This window comes from Ursus maritimus, unplaced genomic scaffold, assembly GCF_017311325.1.
Source record: "Ursus maritimus isolate PB19 unplaced genomic scaffold, ASM1731132v1 scaffold_18, whole genome shotgun sequence".
Classification (NCBI taxonomy): Eukaryota; Metazoa; Chordata; class Mammalia; order Carnivora; family Ursidae; genus Ursus; species Ursus maritimus.
Genome location: NW_024424230.1, coordinates 34654351 through 34678996, shown reverse-complemented (window position 1 = coordinate 34678996; position 24646 = coordinate 34654351). Strand labels below are relative to the sequence as shown.

The window sequence follows — 24646 nt, the reverse complement described above, 5'->3', positions numbered from 1 at the left end:
TACATTATCCAAAGAAAGCCAAAACATGAATTCAAAAAGATACATTCACTTCTATGTTTATAGCAGTGTTATTTACAATAATCAAGATATGGATAGCCAAGATGAATGAATAAAGAAGATGTGATACACACACACACACACACACACGTAACTTGCCTAAGAAATCACATCTATGAGAACTTACAGCAATACAGAGCCCAGTTCTATCTGACAACTAAAGCTAATATTCTAAACTACTAGGCTGCCCTAACTACCTACCCCTCAGGTTTAGACTCCTCTCTTTCTTATGCCATGCATATCTAAATTATGTCTTTTCTGCCTCTGAAGTCCCTGTTGTCTTCCAGAGACCATTATTCTACCTAGCATACCTAAGGGGTTTGGCATACTCCCATAAGTAAATTCTTCACTAGGATGACCACATCTTTTGGAGCCAGGGCCCTTTGCTAGTATATGCTAGTAAATTATCATTCCTTTTTACTGACCTTCTTTACCTCATCCCCTTCATGATCCTTCATTCCCTTCTTACAAGCTTCCTGTTACATTTATCAGCTCCCTATAGCACTTGCATATACTGTCATAACACCTGCCACATTATATATTCATTATTGGGCTGGCTATTTCTTCTGGTTTACCTGTAAGTATTCAAAGATAGTCATTTATTCATCTGTATACTCTTATTACCAAACACAGAATTGACACGTAATAGGCTCTCAGATAATCGTGAATGGGATATATGGAAATAAAATTTGTATTGATGATTTTGGAGTGGGAAAATAGATGTAACAGCATATGGAATATTATCATTTTTGAAATTTTACTCTTTAAACTTTTTCTCAGAATATTTTGTTTATTAACAGGTCCGTCTCTGGGGAATATAAAGATCTGGTTGGGACATTTAGGAAAATTAATTTTAAGAATTCTAAGCAGAAGGGTTATGTGCCATCTGGCTTTACATTCATTGGTAGCCAAGTATGCACAGAAGTGGTAACTAGAAACCCTCACAGGAAACCATGAATCCTTTCTTTACAAATAGCAGGTGGAAAATAAATACTAGCTCATTGGACCTCCTTTCGCTACTGAATTAACTTAGCACATCAGTGGATCCATAATATTCCATTTACAAGCTAAGCAGACCATTTTTGCTGGATTGATTCATTGAGATGAACAGCTAACACCAGTTAAAATCCATCATCATATCCCTGCATTAATTTCAAAATGAATTTATTTGGTGTTAAATGGACATTTGTTTTTATTGTCTCAAAGATTGGGCTTTTCCTCCAGTAAAGCAAAATAATGTATCTATATGGTGTTCTAACTTGAACAGTACATAAAGATTAGTAAATAAGGCCCCATTAAAAATACTTATAATGTAAGTAACATGAGTCCCAGTAGCATTTCTAATGTCCATTAATGCTTATTCTGAGGATCAGAGCTCATTTTACTGAGCCATTTAGTCAAACCGTGTGATTATTTAGAAAGTTAATTCATGCATACTAAAATCTAGCTTAAGTAATGCAGAGGGTAGGAGGTAAAACTCTATGGAGACGGTAGTCCTTTTTGTTATTTAATGATCAGCCATAATTAACTTGCAAATTTGAAATAATTAGAACAAATTAAAGGTATTTAACTTTGCCTCCCTAAAGAAAAATTCAAATTGCACCAAATGCGGCTTTAAATTATTCAAATCTCAGAGGTCTGGGCTAGATTTTTTTTTTTTATAATGCCTTTTCTATGATGAGAATACCAATCTGCTTTTTATCAGAAGGCATCCTATCAAGTAATTGTTCTTTGTGTTTAATAAATGACAGCTATTCTTCTTTGTAAAAGTATTCCAGTCTCCCAAGACTACATCAGCATTTCCATGGCATTTTAATTCAATAAAACAAAAGGTTAATGTTTTTCTACTTTTTAAGGAATGCAAATACAAGTGGTATTCAGTTGGTCCTGAGTGACATTTAATATTTGCCATTCAAGCTCAGACAGACTATCGCGATATGAGATTTGGGCAAAATAGCGAGAACAGTTCAGGGAGCTTTGGATTATTAGAATTTTATTGAACTTGAAGAACTGAAAATGTTTTGCATTTCCCCCATCCTAAGTCAGGGCTTCTCAGTTTCCCATTTACTATGTTATAATATTAAAATATGGATTAAATGTTAGTAACTTAAGAGTGACTTACACAGTGCAGCAGTCCTAAATGCCACGAGTTTAACCTCTTTTCTGCTACTATCTTGAATTTGACCATCACTTTAACAGCTCGAACAGATGCTAAATAAAAATAACAAAACTTTTCCTAATAATTTCATCATATCAGTGAATGATATTGTCCTATATTAGTCATAGCCCCTCAGTGAATTTTGTACACATTTCATCTGAACCATATGAAGTGATAAGAAACACTGATCATCTGACAATTAGGTTTTGACTTTATGATGTATCACACAGTTAATAAATGGTAGAGAATGGTCAGTGAACCTTTTTTCTTTTAGTAGTTAGGTCTCTAGTTTTGGAAATAACATATAGTTATTAATTTTTATATATCACAGTATATCTTACAGTTTATTTGGTAAAATTTTCTCTGCTGTTTCTTTCAACTTTATTTTTTTAATCAACTTTATTGAAATATAATTTATACTTACTGAAATGCACACATCAAGTTTAGTGTGTTTTAACAAATAGATACACTTGTGTAACTAACATCCCAATTAATATAGGAAGTATCCATCACCCAGAAAGTACTTTGTGCCACTTTGCAGTAAGTCCCCAGACAAACCCTGGCCCAGGCAACCAGTAATCTGATTTCTGTCACTCAAGATAGTTTTGCATGTTCTAAATCTTCATATAAATGAAATCATACTGTATGCATGTATCTGACATCTTTTGCTCACCGTATTTTTTAGATATGTTTGTATGTTGCTACATATTCATTAGTTCATTACTTTTTGATTCCTGAGTAGTAGTTCATTGTATAAATATACCACAACTTGTTCATCAGTTCATTTATTGAGGGACATTTAGATTTTTTCCAGATTTGACAGGGAGGGGGGGAAAACTGAGCTGCTATAAACATTTGTGTAGAAGTCTGTTAACAGGCAATAATATTTTCTTTCTCTAAAGTAAATATCTAAGAATTGAATTACTGTATCCTATTGCACACAGGCAAGTGGTGGGGAAGGGGCAGAGGGAAAGAGAGAGAGAGAATCTCAAACAGGCTCCATGCCCAGCATGACAATGCAGGGCTTGATCTCATGACCCTGAAATTATGACCTGAGCCAAAGACAAGAGTAGGCTGCTTAACTGACTGAGCCACCCAAACAGTCTAAGTTTATTTTTACTATACACGAAACTGCTAAATTATTTTCCAAGATGATCGAACTTTACAGTCCCACCACAAAAATACCAGAGTTCTATTTGTTCCTCATCATTGCCAAGGTTTGGAAGAGTCCAGCTTTTTCATTTTACCATTTTAGTGGATGTGAAATGTGCATCTTTTAATGTTGTTATTGGCCATTCATTCAAAAGTATCTGTTCAAATCTTTGACCATTTTTAATTGGGTAAACAACCCAAGTATTGAACATACAATTATTTGTATATTTGTATATATCCTTTATCAATATATATTGTGATTATTCTTCTCCCTCTGTATGACTTGCCTTTTTATCTCCTAATGTTGTTTTTGAAGAACAGGACTTTTTATTGATAAAGGTTAAAAAGATATTCTCCTGTGTTTTCTTATGGGAGTTGTACAGTTTTAAGTTTTACACTTAAGTGTGATTTATTTCAGATACACTCTCATGTGTAGTGTGACATAGGGCTCAAGGTTCATTTTTTTCTATACAAATACCCAGTTTTTCTAGCACCATTTGTAAAAAAACAAAACTGTTTTTTCTTCACTGAATTGTCTGATGCCTTTTCAAAAGTATATTGGATATGTACACACACACACACACGTTCATGGGTTTCTAGTCCATTGATCTGTCATCCCATTGATAAGAATGTCCATTTTTTTTTACGTCAGTGTCACACAGTCCATATACTACTTTAGCTTTATAGTACATTAATGAATCTTGAAATCAGATAGTGTATGCCTTCAACTTTGCATTTCTTGTTAAAAATCCTTTTGGCTATTCTGGGTTCTTTTGTTTACGTTTTAGATTCAGTTTACCAGTTTCTATTAAGGAAGCAGAAATATGATTAGATCAATTTGGGGTAGAAATGGCATCCTAAAAACATTGAATTTTCTAATCCATGAACATGGTGTATCTCTTCATGTATTTAGTTCCTTTTAAATTTAACTCAGTAGTTCTGTGTAGTTTTAGGTGTAACAGTCTTGCACACTTTTCATTGAACTTATTGGTGATATGTAAAAAGAGTATTGATTTTTTAATATTTACCTTTATATTACAGTCTTGATAAATACACATATTCCAGCAGGGTTTTTGTTTTGGTTTGGTTTTTTGTTTTGTTTTCTTTTGGGGATTTGGGGGGTTTTTTGGTAGATTCCTTAGATTTTCAAGTTCACAGTCACATTGTCTGAATAATAGCAGCTTTATATATGCCTTTCCAAGCTTTATGCCTTTTGTCTCTTATTCTTGCCTTATTACATTGGCTAGAACTTCCAATAAAATATTGAATAGAAGTAGTTAAACACCTTGCTTTGTTCTCAAGGAAAAGACATTCAGTAATTCACCAATAAATATTATATTAAATATAGATTTTGGTAGATGCTCTTTGTCAGATTGAAATAAGTTCCCTTTTCTTCCTAGTTTGCTGAGAATTTTTATCAGTATTTTACCAAATGTTTTTTCTGCATTTATTGATATAATCACATGTTTTTGCTGCTTTAATCTTTTAATGTGATGATTGACATGGATTTATTTTTGAATGTTAAGCCAACATTGCATTTTGGAAAAATACTCATTTGGTCATGATGTAGTACCTTCTTATATATTACTGGATTAGATTAGCTAATATTTAGTTGAGGATTCTTATATCTATGTTCATGAGGGATACCAGTTTGTAATATTCCTTTATTTTAATAACTTAATCAGCTTTTGGTATCACACGGTAACATAAAATGAGCTGAGAAGTGTTCCCTCCTATTTACTGAAAGCTTGTGTAAGACTAGTAATATTTTTTCATTAAATATGATAAAATTTATAAGTGAAGCTATCTGGTCAGTTTTCTTTGTGGGAATGTTTGGTTATGAATTCCATTTCTTTTTTTTTTTTATAATGATTTTTTATTATATTATGTTAGTCACCATACAGTACATCCCCAGTTTTCGATGTAAGGCTCGATGATTCATTAGTTGTGTATAACACCCAGTGCACCATGCAATATGTGCCCTCCTTACTACCCATCACCGGCTCATCCCATTCCCCCACCCCCTCCCCTCTGTAGCCCTGCTGTTTCTCATAGTCCATAGTCTCTCATGTTTCATTCCCCCTTCTGATTACCCCTTTCTTTTATCCCTTTCTTCCCCTACTGATCATTCTAGTTCTTATGTTCCATAGATGAGAGAAATCATATGATAGTTGTCTTTTCTCTTGGACTTATTTCACTTAGCATTATCTCCTCCAGTGCCTCCATGTTGTAGCAAATGTTGAGAACTCATTCTTTCTGATTGCTGAGTAATATCCATTGTATATATGGACCACAACTCTCTAATCCAGTCATCTGTTGTAGGGCATCCGCTCCTTCCACGATTTAGCTATTGTGACATTAGCTGCTATGAACATTGGGGTGCATATGGCCCTTCTCTTCACTCGCTCTGTATCTTTGGGGTAAACACCAGTAGTGCAATGGCTCTGGATCATAGGGTAGCTCAATTTTTAACTTTTTAAGGGACCTCCCACGGTTTTCCAAGTGGCTGTACCAACTGCATTCCTTCCTAACAATGTAGGAGGGATCCCTTCTCACACATCCTCTCCAACAATTGTTGCTTTGCCTTGTCTATTTTTGCCATTCTAACTGGCGTAAGGTGGTATCTCAGTGTGGTTTTGATTTGAATTTCCTTGATGGCTAATGATTTTGAACATTTTTCATGTGTCTGTTTAGCCATTTGTATGTCTTCATTGGAAAAGTGTTCTGTTCATATCTTCTGCCCATTTTTGATTTGTTTATTTGTTTCTCGTGTATTGAGTTTGAGAAGTTCTTTGTGAGTCTTGGATACCAGTCCTTTATCGTAGTGTCGCATTAAATATCTTCTCCCATTCCGTGGCTGCCTCTTAGTTTTTCTTGACTGTTTCCTTGGATGTGCAGAAACTTTTAATCTTGATGAAGTCCCATAAATTCATTTTTATCTTTTTGTTTCTCTTGCCTTTGGGGATGTGTCATGAAAAAGGTTGCTTTGGCTGATGTCGTAGAGGTTGCTGCTCTGTTCTCCTCTAGAATTTTGATGGATTCCTGTCTCACATCGAGGTCTTTTTCATCCATTTGGAGTTTATTTTTGTGTATGGATGTGAGAGAGTGGTCAAGTTTCATTCTTTGCATGTAGCTGTCAATTTTCCCAGCACCATTTATTGAAGAGACTGTCTTTTTCCCACGGATGTTTTTTCCTGCTTTATCAAATATTAGTTGCCCAAAAGAGCTGAGTGTCCTATTTCTGGGCTCTCTATTCTGTTCCATTGGTCTATGTGTCTGTTTTTGTGCCAGTACCATGTTGTCTTTGTGATCACAGCTTTGTAGTACAGCTCGAAACCGCATTGTGATGCCCCCAGCTTTGTTTTTCCTTTTCAACAGTTCCTTGAGATTCGAGTCTTTTTCTGGTTCCATACAAATTTAAGGACTATTTGTTCCAGTTCTTTGAAAAACGCCATCGGTATTTTGATCGATGCATTGAAAGTGTAGATGGCTCTGGGTAGCATGGACATTTTAACTATGTTAATTCTTCCGATCCATGAGCATGGAATATCTTTCCATCTTTTTATGTCTTCCTCAATGTCTTTTTTTTTTTTTTTTAAAGATTTTATTTATTTATGTGACAGAGAGACAGCCAGCGAGAGAGGGAACACAGCAGGAGAGTGAGAGAGGAAGAAGCAGGCTCCCAGCGGAGGAGCCCGGATGTGGGACTCGATCCCGCACACCGGATCACGCCTGAGCCGAAGGCAGACGCTTAACGACTGCGCTACCCAGGCGCCCTCCTCATGTCTTTAAGAGTGATTTATAGTTTCTAGAATAAAGGTCCTTTACTTCTCTGGTTAAGTTAATTCCAAGGTAACGATGGTTTTGGTGCTATTGTAAATGGATGGATTCCGCTTTCTCTTTCTTCGTCTCGTGTATTCGTGTACAGAAATGCAACTGATTTCTGAGCATTGATTTGTATCCCGCCACGTTACTGAATTGCTCTATAACTTCTAATAGTTTGGAGTGGCTCTTTGGGTTTTCCATATAGAGTATCATGTCGTCTGCGAGAGAGAGACATTTTGACTTCTTCTTTGCCGATTTGAATACCTTTGATCCCTTTTTGTTGTCTGATTGCTGGCTGCAAGGACTTCTGGTACTATGTTGAATAATAGTGGCGAGAGGGCATCCTTTGTCGTGTTCCTGATCTTAAGGGAAAGGCTTCCAGCTTTTCCCCATTGAGAATAATATTTGCAGTAGGCTTTTCATAGATGGCTTTTATGAGATTGAGAAATGTACCTTCTATTCCTACACTCTGGAAGGGTTTTAATCAGGAAAGGATGCTGTATTTTGTCAAATGCTTTTTCGGCATCGATTGAGAGGATCATATGGTTCTTGACTTTTCTTGTTGATATGATGTATCACGCTGATTGATTTGCAAAATATTGAACCACGCTTGTATCCGGTATGAATCCCACCTTGATCGTGGTGGATAATCCTTTTAATGAACTGTTGGATTCTATTAGCAAGTATCTTGTTGAGGATTTTCGCGTCCATATTCATTAGGGAAATCGGTCTGTAATTCTCCTTTTGAGGGGTCTTTGCCTGTTGGGGATCAAGGTAATATTGGCCTCATAGAATGAGTTTGGTAGCTTTCCTTCTTGTTCTATTTTTGAAAAAGCTTTAGGAGAATAGGTATTATTTCTTCTTTGAATGTTTGGTAGAATTCCCCAGGAAAACCGTCCGGGCCTGAGTCGGTTATTTGGAAGGTTGTTTATCACTGACTAATTTCTTCATAATTAATTGGCCGTTTTTAAGAAATCAATTTCTTCCTTTTTCAATCTTGGTAGTTTATAGGTTTCCAGGAAGGATTCCATCTCTTCCAGATTGCTTAGTTTATTGGCTATATAGCTGTTGATAAAAATTTCTAATAATCCTTCCAATTTCAATGGTGTTCGTCGTGAAATCTCCTTTTTTCATTCATAATTTTAATAATCTGGGTCCTTCTTTTCTTTTGGATGTCTGTGCAATGGTCTGTCAATTTTATTGATTCTCTCCCCAAGAACCAGCGCTTCTCTAGTCCTGTTGATCTGCTCTTTACTGTACTTCTGGTTTCTGCTTGATTGATTTCAGTTTTAATTTTGGGTCAACTGCTTCTTGTGCTGTGATTAGGCCTGTCCCCTGTTGCTTGTTCCAGTTCTTGAGGTGAGAATATAAAACTGCATTTTAGATTTTTCTATTCTTTTGAGTGAGGCTTGGATGGCTATGTATTTCCTTAGGATCTTGCCTTTGCAGTATCCCATAGGTTTTGACTTGCTGTATTTTCTATTCTCATTGGTCTCCATAAATTGTTTAATTTGATTTTTGATTTCCGGTTTATCGAGTCATTCCTGAGCAGGATGGTTCTTTAGTCTCCAAGTGTTTGAGTTTCTTCCAAATTTTCCTCCTTGTGGTTGAGTTCCAATTTCAGAGCGTGTAGGTCTGAGAATATGCAGGGATAATTTCAATCTTTTGGATCGAGCTGAGACCTGTTTTGTGTCCCAGAACATGGTCTATCTCTTGAAAATGTTCCATGGGCATTAGAATAGGAATGAGTATTCTTTGGTTCTGGGGTGTAGTGTTCTATATATATCTAAGAGGTCCAACTCAGCCGAGTATGTCATTCAAAGCTCTTTTGATTCTTTGCTTAGTTTTTGCCAGGGTGTTCTGTCTATTTCTGAGAGTGGAGTGTTGAGGTCCCCTACTATTAATGGCTTTTTTATCTATATGTCTCTTTATTCTGGTTAAGAGTTGGCTTGTGTATCTTGGTGCTCCCCTGTTGGGGGCAATATTTATAATTGTCATATCCACTTGTTGAATACTTCCTTTAAGAATAATATAGTGCCCTTCTGCATCTCTTAACTATAGTCTGTAGTTTAAAACTAATTAGGTCTGATATGAGAATTGTACCTCCCAGCTTTTTGAGGTCCATTATGCGTGAAAGATGGTACCATCCCCTTACTTCTCAGTCTGAATGCATCTTTGGGTTCGAAATGAGTCTCTTGTAGACAGCAAATGGATGGGTCATTTTTCATCCAATCTGCAACCCTGTGGTCGCTAAAGCAAGAATTTAAACCATTAATGTTCAGGCTGAGTACTAGAGAGATGTATGCTATCTGCCATGTTGTCAGTAAAGTCTTTGTTTGTATTTGGTGTGACTTTCTGTTTTGTATCACTCTTAGCTTCTTTATTATAGAGCTCCCCCGTAGAATTCCCTGTAGGGCTGGTTTCGTGGTTATGAAATTCTGCTAGTGACTGTACGATTCTGAAATGTCTTTATTTCTCACTGCACATTCTGAATGACAGCCTTGTTGATAAAAGGATCCTTGGCTGCATGTTTTTCTCTGAAAGAGCTTTAAAAATGCCCCCAACCCTTTCTCTCATTCCAGGTCTGTGTAGATCAGTGTCTATGACTCCTGGATGCCTCTTGCCTTCTTGGTATGTGATAAAATTTCTTTTGGTCTGGCCGCTGTCAATACTGTATCATCCTTGGATCTCATATTTGCGAATTGCACTATGACTGACGGGTGTAGGTCTGTCATGGTTGAGTCAGAGGTCCCCTTCTTGCCTCTTGGACACACGAATGTTTGTTTCCCTTGCTAGATTAGGAAGTTTTCAGCCACAATTTGTTCAAATATCTCTTCTAGACCTCTGTTTTTCTCCACCCCCTCGGGATGCCGATGATTCTAACATTGGATCGCTTTCGTTGAGTCAGTAATCTCCTCGTAGCCAACATTCGTGGGCGTGGGATTTTTAAGACCATCTTCTATTTTTATTTTTTCTCCTCTCTATTAACCCATCCTCCAATTCATCAACCCTTTCCTCTCGTTTCCGCTTTTGACCCTGGCCTGCCAGAGCCTCTAGTTTTGCCTGCATTTGGCTCCATAGAATTTTTTAATTTCGTCACCCGGCCTCTACTCGCCCCAGATTCTATATATATTCTCAGTAACATTTTCCTGAATACTTTTTCAAGTCTACTCATTATCTTGGACCATTGTTACTCTGAATTCCATTTCTGATAATTTGGTTACATCCATATCCGTGTTACTTCAGGCAGAGGCCACTGACTCACTGTCTTTTTCTTTGCTGGGGGCTCCTTCTTGTTATTTTAATGAGGGGAGTGTTGCGGTTGTCCAGAGCCCAAAATTATTGACTGGGTCCCAGGCCGTGTCCCTTGTTTTATAGGGATCTTAGAGATGTAGGCTTCTTCAAAGATTTTATTTATTTACTTATCTGAGAGAGGGAGACAGACAGTCAGCAAGAATGGAACAGAAGCAGGGGAGTGAGAGGAAGACTCAGGTTTCCCAGCTGAGGAGCCCGATGAGGGACTCCTTTCCTCAACGCTGGGATCACGCCCCCAAGCCGGAGACAGGCGTCAATGACTGCGCCACCCAGGCTCCGGGGTTGTGGGCTTGATTTTTCTAGCCTGCCTTCTGTGTTCTGGGAGGGACCTGCCTCGCGGTTGATACCAGGCAACCCTGTTTGGTTAGGAGTCTCCATGTCCCCTGCGAGGAGTGGCACTCCCTGAGCCGGCAGGCCCAGGCTTTGCCCTTCTGGCGGCTTTCCGGGCGGCCGGCAGGCCTCTTCTCTTGAGAGTCAGAGCAGCAGAGGCTGCATTGTCACAGAACAGAGGGATTATGCCCGGCTCTCCACTGATGTTCTGGCCACTTACTTCTGTTACTGTTGAAAGCTGTTTCAACCTGCAGCGCCCCGATGTGCGCATTTCTCAACCTCGGGCGTCTCTGCTCCACTTCCAGGGCTGGCGCGTTTCGTCCTTTGTGTTAATGCCGCCAGCCACGGCTCGCCGCCTCGCCTCTGTCCTTTGTGTTTCTAATGCCGCCGGCCACCGGCCGCCCCGCGCTCTCCCGGTCTCCCGGTCTCAGTCTATGCCCGGTGAGCACAATCCTCGGACCTCGGAGCCTCTCGTGTGAGAAGCTCTGGGTGGCGCGCGCACCCGGTTCAGGGTCTCAGTCTGCTGCTTCGCTGGTGCGCCGACCGCGAGTCCGCCTCTGCTCCCCGAGCAGGTGGCCCCGCCAGCCGCCCAGCCGCCCGCGCTTCCGGGAGTCTCTCCCGGTCTCAGTCTGATCCCGAGCACACCGGATTCATCGGTGTTCGGGGAGATGCTCTGGTGGCGCTGGGCGCTAAGCCACGGCTCACCGGTCTTCGGCTCCGCGCGGGGTGCCTCTTGTGAGTCCGCCCGCTCCCCGTGTAGGAGCAGCGCTTCCCGCGCCAACGCGGCGGTTCCCTCCCCCTTCCGTTTATCTTCCGATATCCGTGCGCACGGTTTACAGCTCCCCTCTTCGTACCTCAATACTCGGCGCTGGAGATGTTCATTTGTAGAGATCCAGATGCATCATCCTGCGTCTCAGGCTGATTCCGTGGTTATTTAGGCTGGTCTGGTACCTATCCAGCTCGACTCAGGGGACCGGCTGAAAAAGGGGTCCCCTACTCCTCCGCCATCTTAACTCCTCCCCTGAATTCCATTTCTTTAATAAATACAGAGATATTGATATTTTCTGTTTCTTCTTGAGTCAGTTTTAACAAGTTATATTTTTCAAGAAATGTGTGTATTTTAGGCAGAAGACATGAATGGACATTTTTCCAAAGAAGATATCTAGATGGCTAACAGACACATGAAGAGATGCTCAACGTCACTCATCATCAGGGAAATACAAATCACACCTGTCAGAATAGCTAAAATTAACAGTATGGAGGTTCCTCAAAAAGTTAAAAATAGAACTACCTTACAACCCAGAAATCACACTACTAGGTTTTTACCCAAAGGATACAAAGATTCAAAGGGGTACATGCACCCTGATGTTTATAGCAATATATGATGTTTATAGCAATCAACAATAGCCAAACTATGGAAAGAGCTCAAGTGTCCACTGACTGATGAATAAAGAAGACGTAGTATATACACACACACACACACACACACACACACACAGTGGAATATTACTCAGACATCGAAAAGAATGAAATTGTGCCATTTGCAACAACATGGAGCTAGAGTGTATTATGCTAAGCAAAATAAGTCAGTCAGAGAAAGACAAATACCATATGATTTCACTCATATGTGGACTTTAGGAAACAAAACAGATGAACATATGAGAAGGGGGAAAAAAGAGTGGGGGGGTTGGGAAGCAAGCCATCGGAGACTCTTAATGATAGACAGCAGACTGAGGGTTGATGGATGGAGGTGGGTGGGGATGGGCTAAATGGGTATGGACATTAAGGAGGGCACTTGTTGTGATGAGCACTGGGTGTTATATGTAAATGATGAATCACTAAATTCTACTCCTGAAACCAATATTACACTATATGTTAACTAACTAGAACTTAAATAAAAATTTGGAGGAAAAAAAAATGTGTGCATTTTATCCCATTTCAATTACTGAATATAATGGCATAGTTACTCATATATCCTTAATATTCTTTTACTATCTGTATTATATGGTGATATCTCCTTTCTGATGCCTAATATGCATAAATTGAGTTTTTTCTTTTTTATAGTTTGTCTTGGTAGAGATTTATCAATTTTATTAATATTACAAAGGGCCCACTTTTGTGTTTCTTCTGTTTGTCCATTTCATGAACTTCTGCTCAAATCTTGATAAGTTATATTTTCATTATCACTCATTTCAAAATATTTACTAATTTCACTTGTGATTTTTTTAACCTATGAATTATTTAGAAGGATGTTACATAACTTTCAAATACTTGAGATTTTTCTAGATATCTCAGATTTTAATTTTAATTTAACTCCATTGTGGTCAGATTACATACTCCGTAAGCTTTCATTGTTTTGAAATATATTAAAATTTATCTTATGGTTCAATATATCTATCTTGGTCAATATTCCATGGGTACTTTTAAAAAATGTATATTCTGGGGGTGCCTGGGTGGTTCAGTCGGTTAAGCATTCAGTTCTTGATATCAGCTCAGGTCTTGATCTTGGGGTCATGAGTTCAAGCCCTGCATTGGGCATGGAGCCTACTTTTTAAAAAAATGTATATTCTGCTGTGGAGTATAATATTCTGTGCATGTCAGTTAAGTCAAATTGGTTAATAATGTTCAATTCTTCTTTAGCCTAATGAATTTTTATCTTTTCTTTCCTATCAGTTGATAGTAAGAGGACATTAAAATCTCCAAATATGACTGTGATTTTCTCTACTTTTTCCTTTAGTCTTACCAAATTTACTACATGTATGTTGAAACTCTATTTTAGATGCATATGTATTTAGGATTGTTATGTGTGTATGATAATTTTCCACTTTAATCACAATGGCATATTTCTCTTTATCTCTGGTAGTACTTTTTTTCTTAACAACTATTCTATTTGATATTATATAACCACTCCAATTTTCCACGTGTATTATTTATGTGGCACATCTCTTTCCATCTATCCTTTTATGTCTATTTATTTATTCTTTCATATTTAAATTGTGACTCTTGGCAAAGCTACATATGGCTTGGGTCCTTCATTTTTTCTCTCTCTAGTCTGATCTCTTCCATTTGACTTGAGTGTTTAATTCACTTAAATTTAATAATACTGTCAGATTTAGATCTAACATTTTGCTTTTTATTCTTTCGCTCTATTAATTCCATCTATTCTTTGTTCCTCTGTTTCTTCTTTTCTGTTTTTGGGGGTTGGGGAAATAAATTTTTTCCATTTTCTTTTTAATTCCTCTATTATTTCATTTGCTATCCCTTTTTGCATTTTCTTAGTGAATTCTGTAGGGACTACAATAAGTTTTTACTTAAATTAAGGTCTACGGGTCCTAATATTGTGCCATTTATGTAGCTTGTAAGAACTTTTCTATTGCATAGCTTATTTACTTTCTTATTCTTTGCAATATTATTGTCATATACATTACAGCTTAGTGCATTATAAATCCCATAATACAGTGTTATCTTTTTTGCTTTAAACATTTCTATATCTTTTAATGACATTGAGAGAAACATAAGAATATATAGACTTGGGGCGCCTGGGTGGCACAGCGGTTAGGCGTCTGCCTTCGGCTCAGGGCGTGATCCCGGCATTATGGGATCGAGCCCCACGTCAGGCTCCTCCGCTATGAGCCTGCTTCTTCCTCTCCCACTCCCCCTGCTTGTGTTCCCTCTCTCGCTGGCTGTCTCTGTCTCTGTCGAATAAATAAATAAAATCTTTAAAAAAAAAAAAAAAAAGAATATATAGACTTTTAGGGCTGCCTGGGTGGCTCAGTCAGTCAAGCATCCAACTCTTGGCTTCAGCTCAGGTCAGGAACTTGTGTTTGTGAGATGGAGCCCCACATTGGGCTCTGTGCTCAATGCAGAGTTTCCTCCAGATTCTCTCTCCCTCCCCCTTTACCCCCCCATGCTCTCTCTGTCTCTCTAAAATAAGTAAAAATAAAATCTTTTTAAAAAAGAATACTTTTATGTTTATTCACTTATGTACTATTTCTGATGCTTGTCATTTCTTTCTATAGATCCAGGTTTCCATCTTGTGTCATTTTCCTCCAGCTTGAAAAACATTTTAATATTTCTTGTAGTGCAAGTCTACTGACAACAGATTTTCTCTTTTTTGTTTATCTGAAAATGTTATTTCTCCTTCATCTTGTTTATTTATTTTAAATTTATTTATTTTTGAAAGAGAGTGTGTGTGAAGTGGGGAAGGGGCAGAGGGAGAGGAGAAAGAGAATCCATGCTCAGCTCAGGGCAGAGCCCAATGCGGGCTCAATCTCATGCTGCGAGGTCATGACCTGACCCAAAACCAAGAGCTGGAGGCTCAACCAACTGAGCCGCCCAGGTGCCCCTATTTCTCCTTCATTTTTGAAGGATATTTTCATGAGATGCAGAATTATAGGATGACAGTTTTTTTTTTCCTTTCAGTACTTTAAAGATACTGTTCTACTTCCTCTTGCCTTCCTTGTTCTGATAAGAAGTTACTGTCAATATCACTATTCTTTATGTAATTGACATGTTTATCTAGTTGCTTTAAAGATTGTCTTTATCTTTGGTTTTCAACAGTTTGACTATAACCTGTAGGCAACATTTTTCATCAAATTTGAGAAATATTCTGTCATTATTTCTTTAAAATATATTTTTTCTCTCATTCTCAGTCTCTTTTTCTTCAACTTCAGTTATGTTTGTTAGCTTAATACTGTCTATAAGATCCCTGAGACTCTGATCATCTTTCTTCAAACCATTTTTTTTTCTCTGTGTTCTTCAAATTGGGTCATTTCTATTGATTCTTGGATCGTTGATCTCCTTTTTTCCAGTTTTTATTTTAATCACTGTAATTTTTAGCTCTATATTTTTCATCTGGTTCTTTTCTAGAGTCTCTCTCTCTTTCTCTCTCTCTGCTATGACTGCCTGTGTCTTCACTCATTAAGACCATATTTTCCTAAAGGAAGTGACTATCCATCAACATATTTATAATAGCTGATTTAAAATGAAGTTTTTATCTGCCCAAGTCCAACATCTGGGCCATCTTTTCGTTAATTTTAATTGATTGATTTTTTTTTCCTTAACTGTGGGTCACACTTTCTATCTTTTTTGTGTTTGGCAATTTGAATTATATCCTATATATTATGGATGATGCATTTAGAAATGTGGATTTTATTAAAATTCTCTGAAGAGTGTTGATTTTTTCTCTTCTCAGCAACTTAATTACTTGCTAGTCACCTTGAACTTGGATAGATTTGGTTATATGCTTTGTGAGGGCAGATTTCTGGAAAGTCCAAGGTGTTTTCCAAGCTCCTCTAAATTGGTAAGACTCAATCTCCAAACTCTTTCCTCCCTATGTATTTTGTCATAGCTTGGTTTTCAGCTTCGTTAGAGGTTTATAATAAACATTTGTCTAGGATGTGAACCTTTTGGTGTCTCAGCTAAAGTGCAGGACATTAACAGTACCTCTTCATTCTTTGCCAGACTTCTGATTTCTCGCAGCATTGTCCAGTTTGTAGTATTTCCATATTTCTATTCTGCTTTCAACTTTCTAGCATCCACTCTTTTTTAAGTCTTGCAGTGGAAAAGATAACAAGCAGTAGAGAAAATCTACAAGCTAAAAGTTGATGCTTTGAAAATATAAGTAAAATTTGTAAGCCTTTTCAAGATGATCAACCTATTATAGAAAGAGAAAAAAAATTACAGTATCAGGAAATGAAAAAGAAGATGTCATCATAGATTCTAATAATATCTTAAAAAGTAATTAAGGAATATTATAAACAATCTCTTGCAAGTACATTTGACAACCTAAATGATACAAATCCTTGAAATTGACAATACACCAAAATTGTTACCCAAAAAATTAGAAAATCTGAATTACCTTATACCTGTTAAAGGAATTTAATTTTTAATTAAGAAATTTCCTATAAATAAAACTAGATTTGTTAATTCTACCCAACATCTAAAGAAGAAATAATCTCAGTCTTACACAGATTCTTTCAGAGACTAGAGTAGGGTTTCTCAGCCTTGGCACTATTGACATTTCAGATCACACAATAAGATTTTGTTGGGAGGTTCTGTGCATTGCAGGTTGTTTAACAGCAACCCTGTCTTCTACCCATTAGATGCCAGTAGCATCCCACCCCCACTTTGTTACAATCAAAAACCTCTGCAGACATTGCTAAATGTCCTGTATGTAGCAAAATCCTCACCTTTACCCCTCTTGAGAACTATTGCACTAGAAGAACAAAGAACTTTCCCACATCCTTTTGTGAGACCTAAACCAGGTAAAAGCATTAGAAGAAAAAAAAAAAGGCAAAGTGATCTTCCTCATGAACATAAATGCAAAACAAAAAAGTTTCTTAACAAATTATTAGCAAATTAAGTCCAGGAATACATGAAAAGGATAATCCAGTTTAATCAAGTACAGTTTATCCCAGGAATGCAAAATTGGTTTAACATTTGAAAATCAATGTGATCTGCCTTATTAACAAAATAAAGAAGAAATCCAGTGTCTCACATAGATACAGAAAAAGCATTTAACATAGCTCTTTCATTGCTGGTACATTATAAGGAGAAAAAGTGGCCTGTCGTTAAACTAGAAAGCTGATAGAGGGTATGGACAAAGATACATCTCTTTAGTGATGAACACTTTTAGGAATAAGGAAAGAATGTCCACACTTAGCACTTACATTGTGCTGGAGGTCCTAGCTAGTATGATCAGACATAAAAAATATTGGAAAGAAAAAAGTAGAACAGTCTTTATTCTCAAATAGCATGACTCCATGTGGGAATATCCTAAAGAACCTACAGAAACAGGTACTAGAATTATTAAGTGGATTTAACCTATGCACGGAATTTGAGTTCAACATACAAAAATCAATTTTATTTCTATATAATGTGATTAGCTGTCATATAGCAATAGATATAAAACAAGTAGAATATAAAATAAAAGGAAGCATTTACAGCAACATAAAAAGCCATCAAATACCTGTGAATAACTTAAAAAGAAATGTACAAAATCTCTACATTGATCACTCTAAAATACTACTGAGATAAATTCAAGGAAACTTAATAAATGAACAGAAAGATATACCATGTTCTTGAATTAGAACACTCAATATTGTGAAGATATAAATTTTTTTTCTGAATTGAAGATTAGATCCAATGCAATTTTAGTCAAAATACCAGCTACTGTTATAGAAATTCGCAAACATTCTAAAATTTATATGGAAATATGAAGGGCCGAGAATAACAAAAAGTCTTTGCTATTTTAGAAGAATGAATTAAAAGACTTGTGAACCTAATTTTTGGTATGTTAATTAAAGTTATATCATCAAGACAGGTTAGTATTCCCATTAACATAGATAAATAGGTCAGTGGAACAGAATAATTCAGAAATAGACCCAAACAGTCATATGTTCAATTGCTTTTTGACAAAGGTATCAAGCAAGTCTATGGAAAAAGGAGTCTTCAAAAAAAATAATACTAGATATACTGGGTATAAATTTGGAAAAAAAATGGACCTTGATTCCTGTTTCACATCATACCTCAAAACTAATTTGATCATACGGTGTTAGAGCCTGATCCACAGAGGAGGGCAGTTTGGCACAGAATATCAGAGCTTGTGCAGGGTGGGGAGGACTTTCCTCCTGGTGACTGTATTGGTGTTAGAGCTTGAACCTTGACCCGTATGCTGCACCCTCCCAATAAAATCCTGACCCGGGATCAAGCTCTCAGGCTGCTTTCTCCACTTTTACATCTGTGCACCTGAGCCTTGACACAATTTTATGATTTCTAATTGTTAGGCCTTCAACATTGCAGGAAAGTTTTTTCCTTGTTCTTGGTCATTTTTATCTTGTATTCCCTCAATACATACTCCAAATCTTCACTTTTCTGCTCAATACCCATTTCTTTCACTCACAAGGATGAATTTACCTCCGCCTTCACCAAGAGCATTGAAAGTGAAGTATGTACTTCCTCAACTCTGTCTTGACCCCACCACCCTAAACTCAGCCAGCCAAGTAGCAAAACACTATAGAGTTATTGATCCAAATGCTTTCTCGAAATATCTTCCCAAAGGTTTCATAGGTACCTCAGGCTGCATTTAAGTTCTCCCACATTCCCAATCCTTCCTCTCTGTTTTGCTTATGCCCCCATAATTCTGCCAGTCATTCTCACCACCTTTGCCCTTCACTACTCATATTCAAACACTCGTCAATTCTACCAATTTTAAATCCTAAATATGGTTTTTAAACAATCTCTCTTCATTTCACATGACTGCTTCTCCATCCCAGACCTTCATCATCTCTCCTCAGAGCTGTTTCAGGAGCCTTCTGACTCATCCAACTTCTTATAGTCCCTTTTCTAAGTGGTACCTTCCAGGATTATTTTTTATAAATTCAAGTTGGATTATGTATTTTCCCCCTTAGAGCCTTCCAGTGACTCTGCCTTGCCTACAAAATAGAGCGCAAGCCCCTTGATATGAGAAACCAAATCTTTCATTGATTGATGTGACGTGTCCCTGTCTCTCCTGCTTCACCTTCGCTTCTCAAAATATGTTTTACTTGCTGGTATATTTGCTCATAGTGTTTTTTCTGCTTAGAACATCCTTCCATCTTTCCTTATGCCCTGCTTAACCTCCAAAATTTAGTTTGAATGCTTCCAGAATTTCCTCTCAGTAATACAGATAGATGCCCTGCCTTTGTGTTCCCATTAATACCCTGTTATCCTGAATCGTAGCATGTATCATATAGCTTTAAAAATGATCTGTTTCAGGAGCACCTGGGTGCCTCAATCGATTAAGAGGCCAACTCTTGATTTCAGATCAGGTCATGATCTCAGGGTCGTGAGATATAACCTCCTGTCAGGCTCCGCACTCAGAGTGGAGTCTACTTGAGGATTCTCTTTCCCTCTTCTTCTGCCCCTCCCCCCCAAAATAAATAAATAACTCTTTTTTAAAAAAATTATCTGTTTCCCTGTCTCTTTCCACCACAACAATCACTTGAGAGCAGGAACCAGGTCTTGCTCATGTTTGTATGCTTAGCACCTGGCATATATCATGTACTCAGTAAATGTTTATTTTTATATTTGCCCACTCTGGCCCCATAGCACATTACCAGGCCTATAGAGTATGTCTTCAATAAATATCTGATGAATATATAAAGGAATTATTGACTTAGTAATTTATTGAACAGGCACAAGGAAACCAGAATTTGAGATAACTGATATTTTTCATATAAGTGACTGAGAGAATGGCAATGTCATTAAATGAGAATGGAAGCATGGAGAAACTAGTCTCAAGGTAAATATAATGCCATTGCTTTCATAGGAGTTGCTTTGGGAGGTATGACAAGACATTCCTTCACAGCTTTCTGGCAGATACTGGATCAGGTCAGCAGTTTTAGAGAGCACTGGGGCTAGATGAATCTATTTAGAAATCATAACTGAAAATACATTGATGTGCCAAGAATCACTAAGAAAGTGCTAAGTAGGGGGAGAAGAAAGAAAAGGACAGAATCTTGAGGAATGTCTGCATTTAAGGGGAAGGAAGTAGAAGGATTCCCAGTAAAAGAATCTGAGCAGAAGCCTCCTGAAACTAGAAAACCAATCCTGATGATATATTATGAAGTCCAAGATAAAAAGTTGTAAGAAAGGAGTCAGTTGTCGTGAAGTGATCTAGTAAAAAGACTGTTGAAAGAGAAAAGGCCACCAGATCTGTTCTTTGAAAAATAGTTTTAATAGGCATGTCTTTTAAAATCGACTACTGTTTTCTAGAAGTTTGGCAAAGAAGGAAAAGAGAGAGGAGATGATAATGTAAAGGAGATGGTGAAAGGTTTTGTTTCTTAATTTAAAAAGTACATGCCTATTAGAAGAAATGAAAGCGTTCAGAAGTATGTAAATTAAATTATAAAAGCTATTCCCTCAGTCACTCTATTTCTGCTTCTTCTCAGGTTTGCTATGTATTCATCCAGAACTTTAAAAATATTTTTCATGTATTGTTGTTTTTACAAAAATGAGATCACATTATACATTCTCTTATTGCAAATTGCTTGCTTCCTTCCTTCCTTCCTTCCTTCCTTCCTTCCTTCCTTCCTTCCTTTCTTTTCTTAATAGTATGTCATCAAGTTTCTCCACAATAGTATAGAGAACTACCTCATTCTTTTTAGTGACTGAATAGTGTTCCTTATAATGGATGTTTCATAGTTGTTTTTTTTAACTCATTCTTCTATTGAATATTTGCCTTCTGTTTTCCCCTATTACAAATAAATCTGCAATGACTGTCCTTGAACAAATATTCTCATGCTGTTGTTAATGTAATTCTATAGGTAACTTCTCAGAATTGTTAGGAGGTAGGTGCATTTTTATTTTGTGTTGACAAATCACTCACCAAAAGTGTAATCAATCTGCAGTTCCTCCAGGAATGTATTACAATGCTCTTGTCCCTGCACCCTCACTGACACTGAGGATTATACTTTCCTACTTAAGGGAAGAGTTTCTGGTTTTAGGTTTAGGTTTTGATTTTTAGTGAAAAGTCTGATCTTGTTCGTAATCCTAGGAAAGAATCCAGTTGAAAGGAGGAGCTTGTAAATTATTTTAAAAAAAAAAGGAGATAACTGACAGGTCATAGTCACAGAGGGCATAGGTCAGTGATATCAAGAATATGAATAGGGGTGCCTGGGTGGCTCAGTCCTTAAGCCTTCGGCTCAAGGCATGATCCTGGCATTCTGGGATCGAGCCCCACATCAGGCACCTCGCTGGGAGCCTGCTTCTTCCTCTCCCACTCCCCCTGCTTGTGTTCCCTCTCTCACTGGCTGGCTCTCTGTCAAATAAATAAATAAAATCTTTATTAAAAAAAAGAATATGAATAAAAGGTGTGAATTTCTTCTGAGACATTAACAGAGGAATAGTAAATAGGTAAAGATGCAAATAAATGCAAAGGAAATAAGAAATTTTTTGTAGTCATCTTTATTTTAAAGAAATTAGAAGCCAAGTCCCCTGTTGAGATAGAGGATCAGGTTTATTTGAGAGAGAGAGAGTGAGCACAGGAACACGAGCACTCTCTCTCTCTCAAATTAATAAAGTCTTTTTGAAAGAAAAAAGAAAAACAACAGGCAGAGATGGGGGCACCTGGGTGGCTCTGTTGGTTATGTGTCTGACTCCTGATTTGCACTCAGGTTGTGATCTGAGGGTCATTGGGATTGATTGAGCCCCACTGTGGGCTCCATGCTCCGTGTGGAGTCTGCTTGGGATTCTTTCTTTCCCTCTCCCTCTGCCCCTCCCCACCCCCCAACTCACGCATGCTCGCTCTCTCTCTCTAAAGAAAGAGAGAGGGAGGGAGGGAGGGAGGAAAGAAAGAGAGAAAGAGAAAGAGAAAGAGGAAGGAAGGAAGGAAGGAAGGAAGGAAGGAAGGAAGGAAGGAAGAAAGAAAGAAAGAAAGAAAGAAAGAAAGAAAGAAAGAAAGAAAGAAAAAAGAAAGAGAAAAAGAAAAAGGGAAAGAAAAGAAAAGAAAAGAAAGAAAGAAAGAAAGAAAGGAAGGAAGGAAGGAAGAAAGGAAGGAAGAACGAACAAGCAGAGATGTAGTCCTTGGATCTGCCTGCATCTGGGGCATCTAGGTTAAAGTAAATTTATCTTACATTCACAGTGAGGTAGTTTTATTCTCTTCCGTTTCCTGTCTCATGAATAGAAGCTATATGAGCTAAGATACACATCCACTGGTGAGACCACATGGGGAAGTGATGCTTGAGTTCTGGTAAAAAAAAAAAAATGTTTAAAGTGTAAATTTAATATACTGCATTACTCCCATATAAAGCCATACTGTTGATAGTTTTTGTTTCTTTGTATCATTCCAAGCATAAAGCCATTTAATTTCTTGGTTTTATTAGTAAATTATGATATAAGCAAACATTATTGAAAATTCTGATCAACATAAAGCAGAAGCCCAATGACTTGGGTGGGTTTACATGATTTGAATCCTGGTCAAGAGCCCCTGAGATTAGTAATGGATCCAGTAATACTCTGTCAACTTATTCTTATTTAGAGATTACCTCTGCTTCTGGGGAATTGAAACATCTTAATATTTAGACTCTACTTTTTGAGTAAATGTCTTCTCTCTTTTTTTTTTTTTTTTTCACTGTAACTCTCGCATTGATTTTGGGCATGTAGAAGACAAAACCAAAGTGTCATGAGTCTGTAGTGAGTTTAAGTGTAAAGCAAGAGGCTGATAGAATAGTCAGGAATATACATCACTGGAACATTTCTCCCTAAAAAATAAAATGTTATAAGAGTAAATGTGTTAATGGTGGGAACACGTTTATTAGAGAGAAAAACATATGCACATGTGTTTATTTTCATTAAAATTCCTTTTACTCCATACTTGCCTTGTTGACTTTATAATGAAATTATGTGAGGACAGAGACCAGTTATTCCACGTGCACCATTGTACTGCTCCTTACATACTCTGGGTGCATAATAAATACTGTAACAATTGAAAATGAGAAACACAAATGCATTTTGAAGCAAATTGGCGATATTTTAATCCCTAATGTTCGATTTTAGTACTTGGAAATATTTTGGTTATGCAAGTCTTGTTTTAGCATGCTTTTTATTTCTACAAGTATTCTGGTTCTCAGTCATACTCTGTGGTTTTATTAGCAGTTTCGTGGGTCTGAGTCTCATTTCCCAAACTCCAAATATAAGCTTTTTGAGGATAAAGACCATTTCTTCTCTAAAATTATTGTGACAAGATACAAAATAGACCTTCAGTAAATTATTCAAATTATACTTCAATAAAAAATAAAAAGAAAGTTCTTACTGCCATGAATTGCATTTCAACTCATGCTGAATTCATATGCCTTTATGTGATCATGCACCCCCCCATCTATACTCTCTATAGCTCATTCATGTTATTCTTTTCAGTTTATTGAAGTCAAAATGTGATGGCTGGCTGCTAGGAGCATCATCATCCATCAGAAAGTACCAAGAGTCCACTAACAGTGGTGAGACTAGAAGGGAGAAGAAGACAGTTGGGTTTCAATCACATACAGAAGACGATACCCTATGGACATGTCAAAAGAAAGATACATATCGACCCCAAAGAGGTAAGCTTAGTATCTACAAGTAGCAAAAGGAGAAGCTGTTCCGGGGCCAGTAGTTGCTGGTGGGTGCTAGCTGTGAACTCCAGATGATTTCTACAACCCTGAACAAGAGTTAAGTATATTAACCAACTGACATGTGTCTGCAAGGCCACAGGTGGCACATCAGCTAGATCACTGAATTGCATCAGCCTTTCTCTTAGAATACTCTTGTAAGAAACGGATTTGTCCCTCTTTGTAAGTGGCAAACTGTAAGGCTGATTTAACGGTAAGTATGGTTATAGGCATAAAATAATGTTTAAAGTGAATAAAGGGGACGTGAAATTAAATGTAAATTTCTGCTGGGAGAGTAAACTCTAACAAATATAGTTAATTCTCAATTAACTAGAAATATGGGAAGCGTGAAGGAGAGGTCATAGACAATTCTACATTGTGGCTAAAACAAAACTTTGTAAGTCTGAAGCATATATTGCCTAGCAGTCTTTTAATTGCCAGTGATTCTTCTTACTTTAGATGTCGCAGATTTTTTTTTTTAAGATTTTATTTTTAAGTAATCTCTACACCCAACATGGAGCCCAAACTCACGACCTCGAGATCGAGTCGCACACTCCACCAACTGAGCCAGCTAGGTACCCAGATGTCACAGATATTTTAAAAGAAATCAATTATAAAATAACTGTGTGAAATGTTGAGTGAAGTGGTCAAAATTTAATTGTATTTCCTGATTGTTTCTGGA

At 37.3% G+C, this 24646-nt stretch overlaps 1 protein-coding gene across 6 annotated transcripts in view; it reads left to right on the top strand.

Annotated features, from left to right (window-relative positions):
- KIAA1328 (KIAA1328 ortholog) overlaps positions 1-24646 on the top strand; it is a 355285-nt gene that overhangs the window by 270627 nt on the left and 60012 nt on the right. For all 6 annotated transcript variants that reach the window (XM_040632581.1, XM_040632580.1, XM_040632583.1 and 3 more), the window contains one exon: positions 23735-23916. In XM_040632581.1, coding sequence (XP_040488515.1) covers positions 23735-23916 — 182 coding nt within the window. The remainder of the gene's footprint in view (positions 1-23734; positions 23917-24646) is intronic.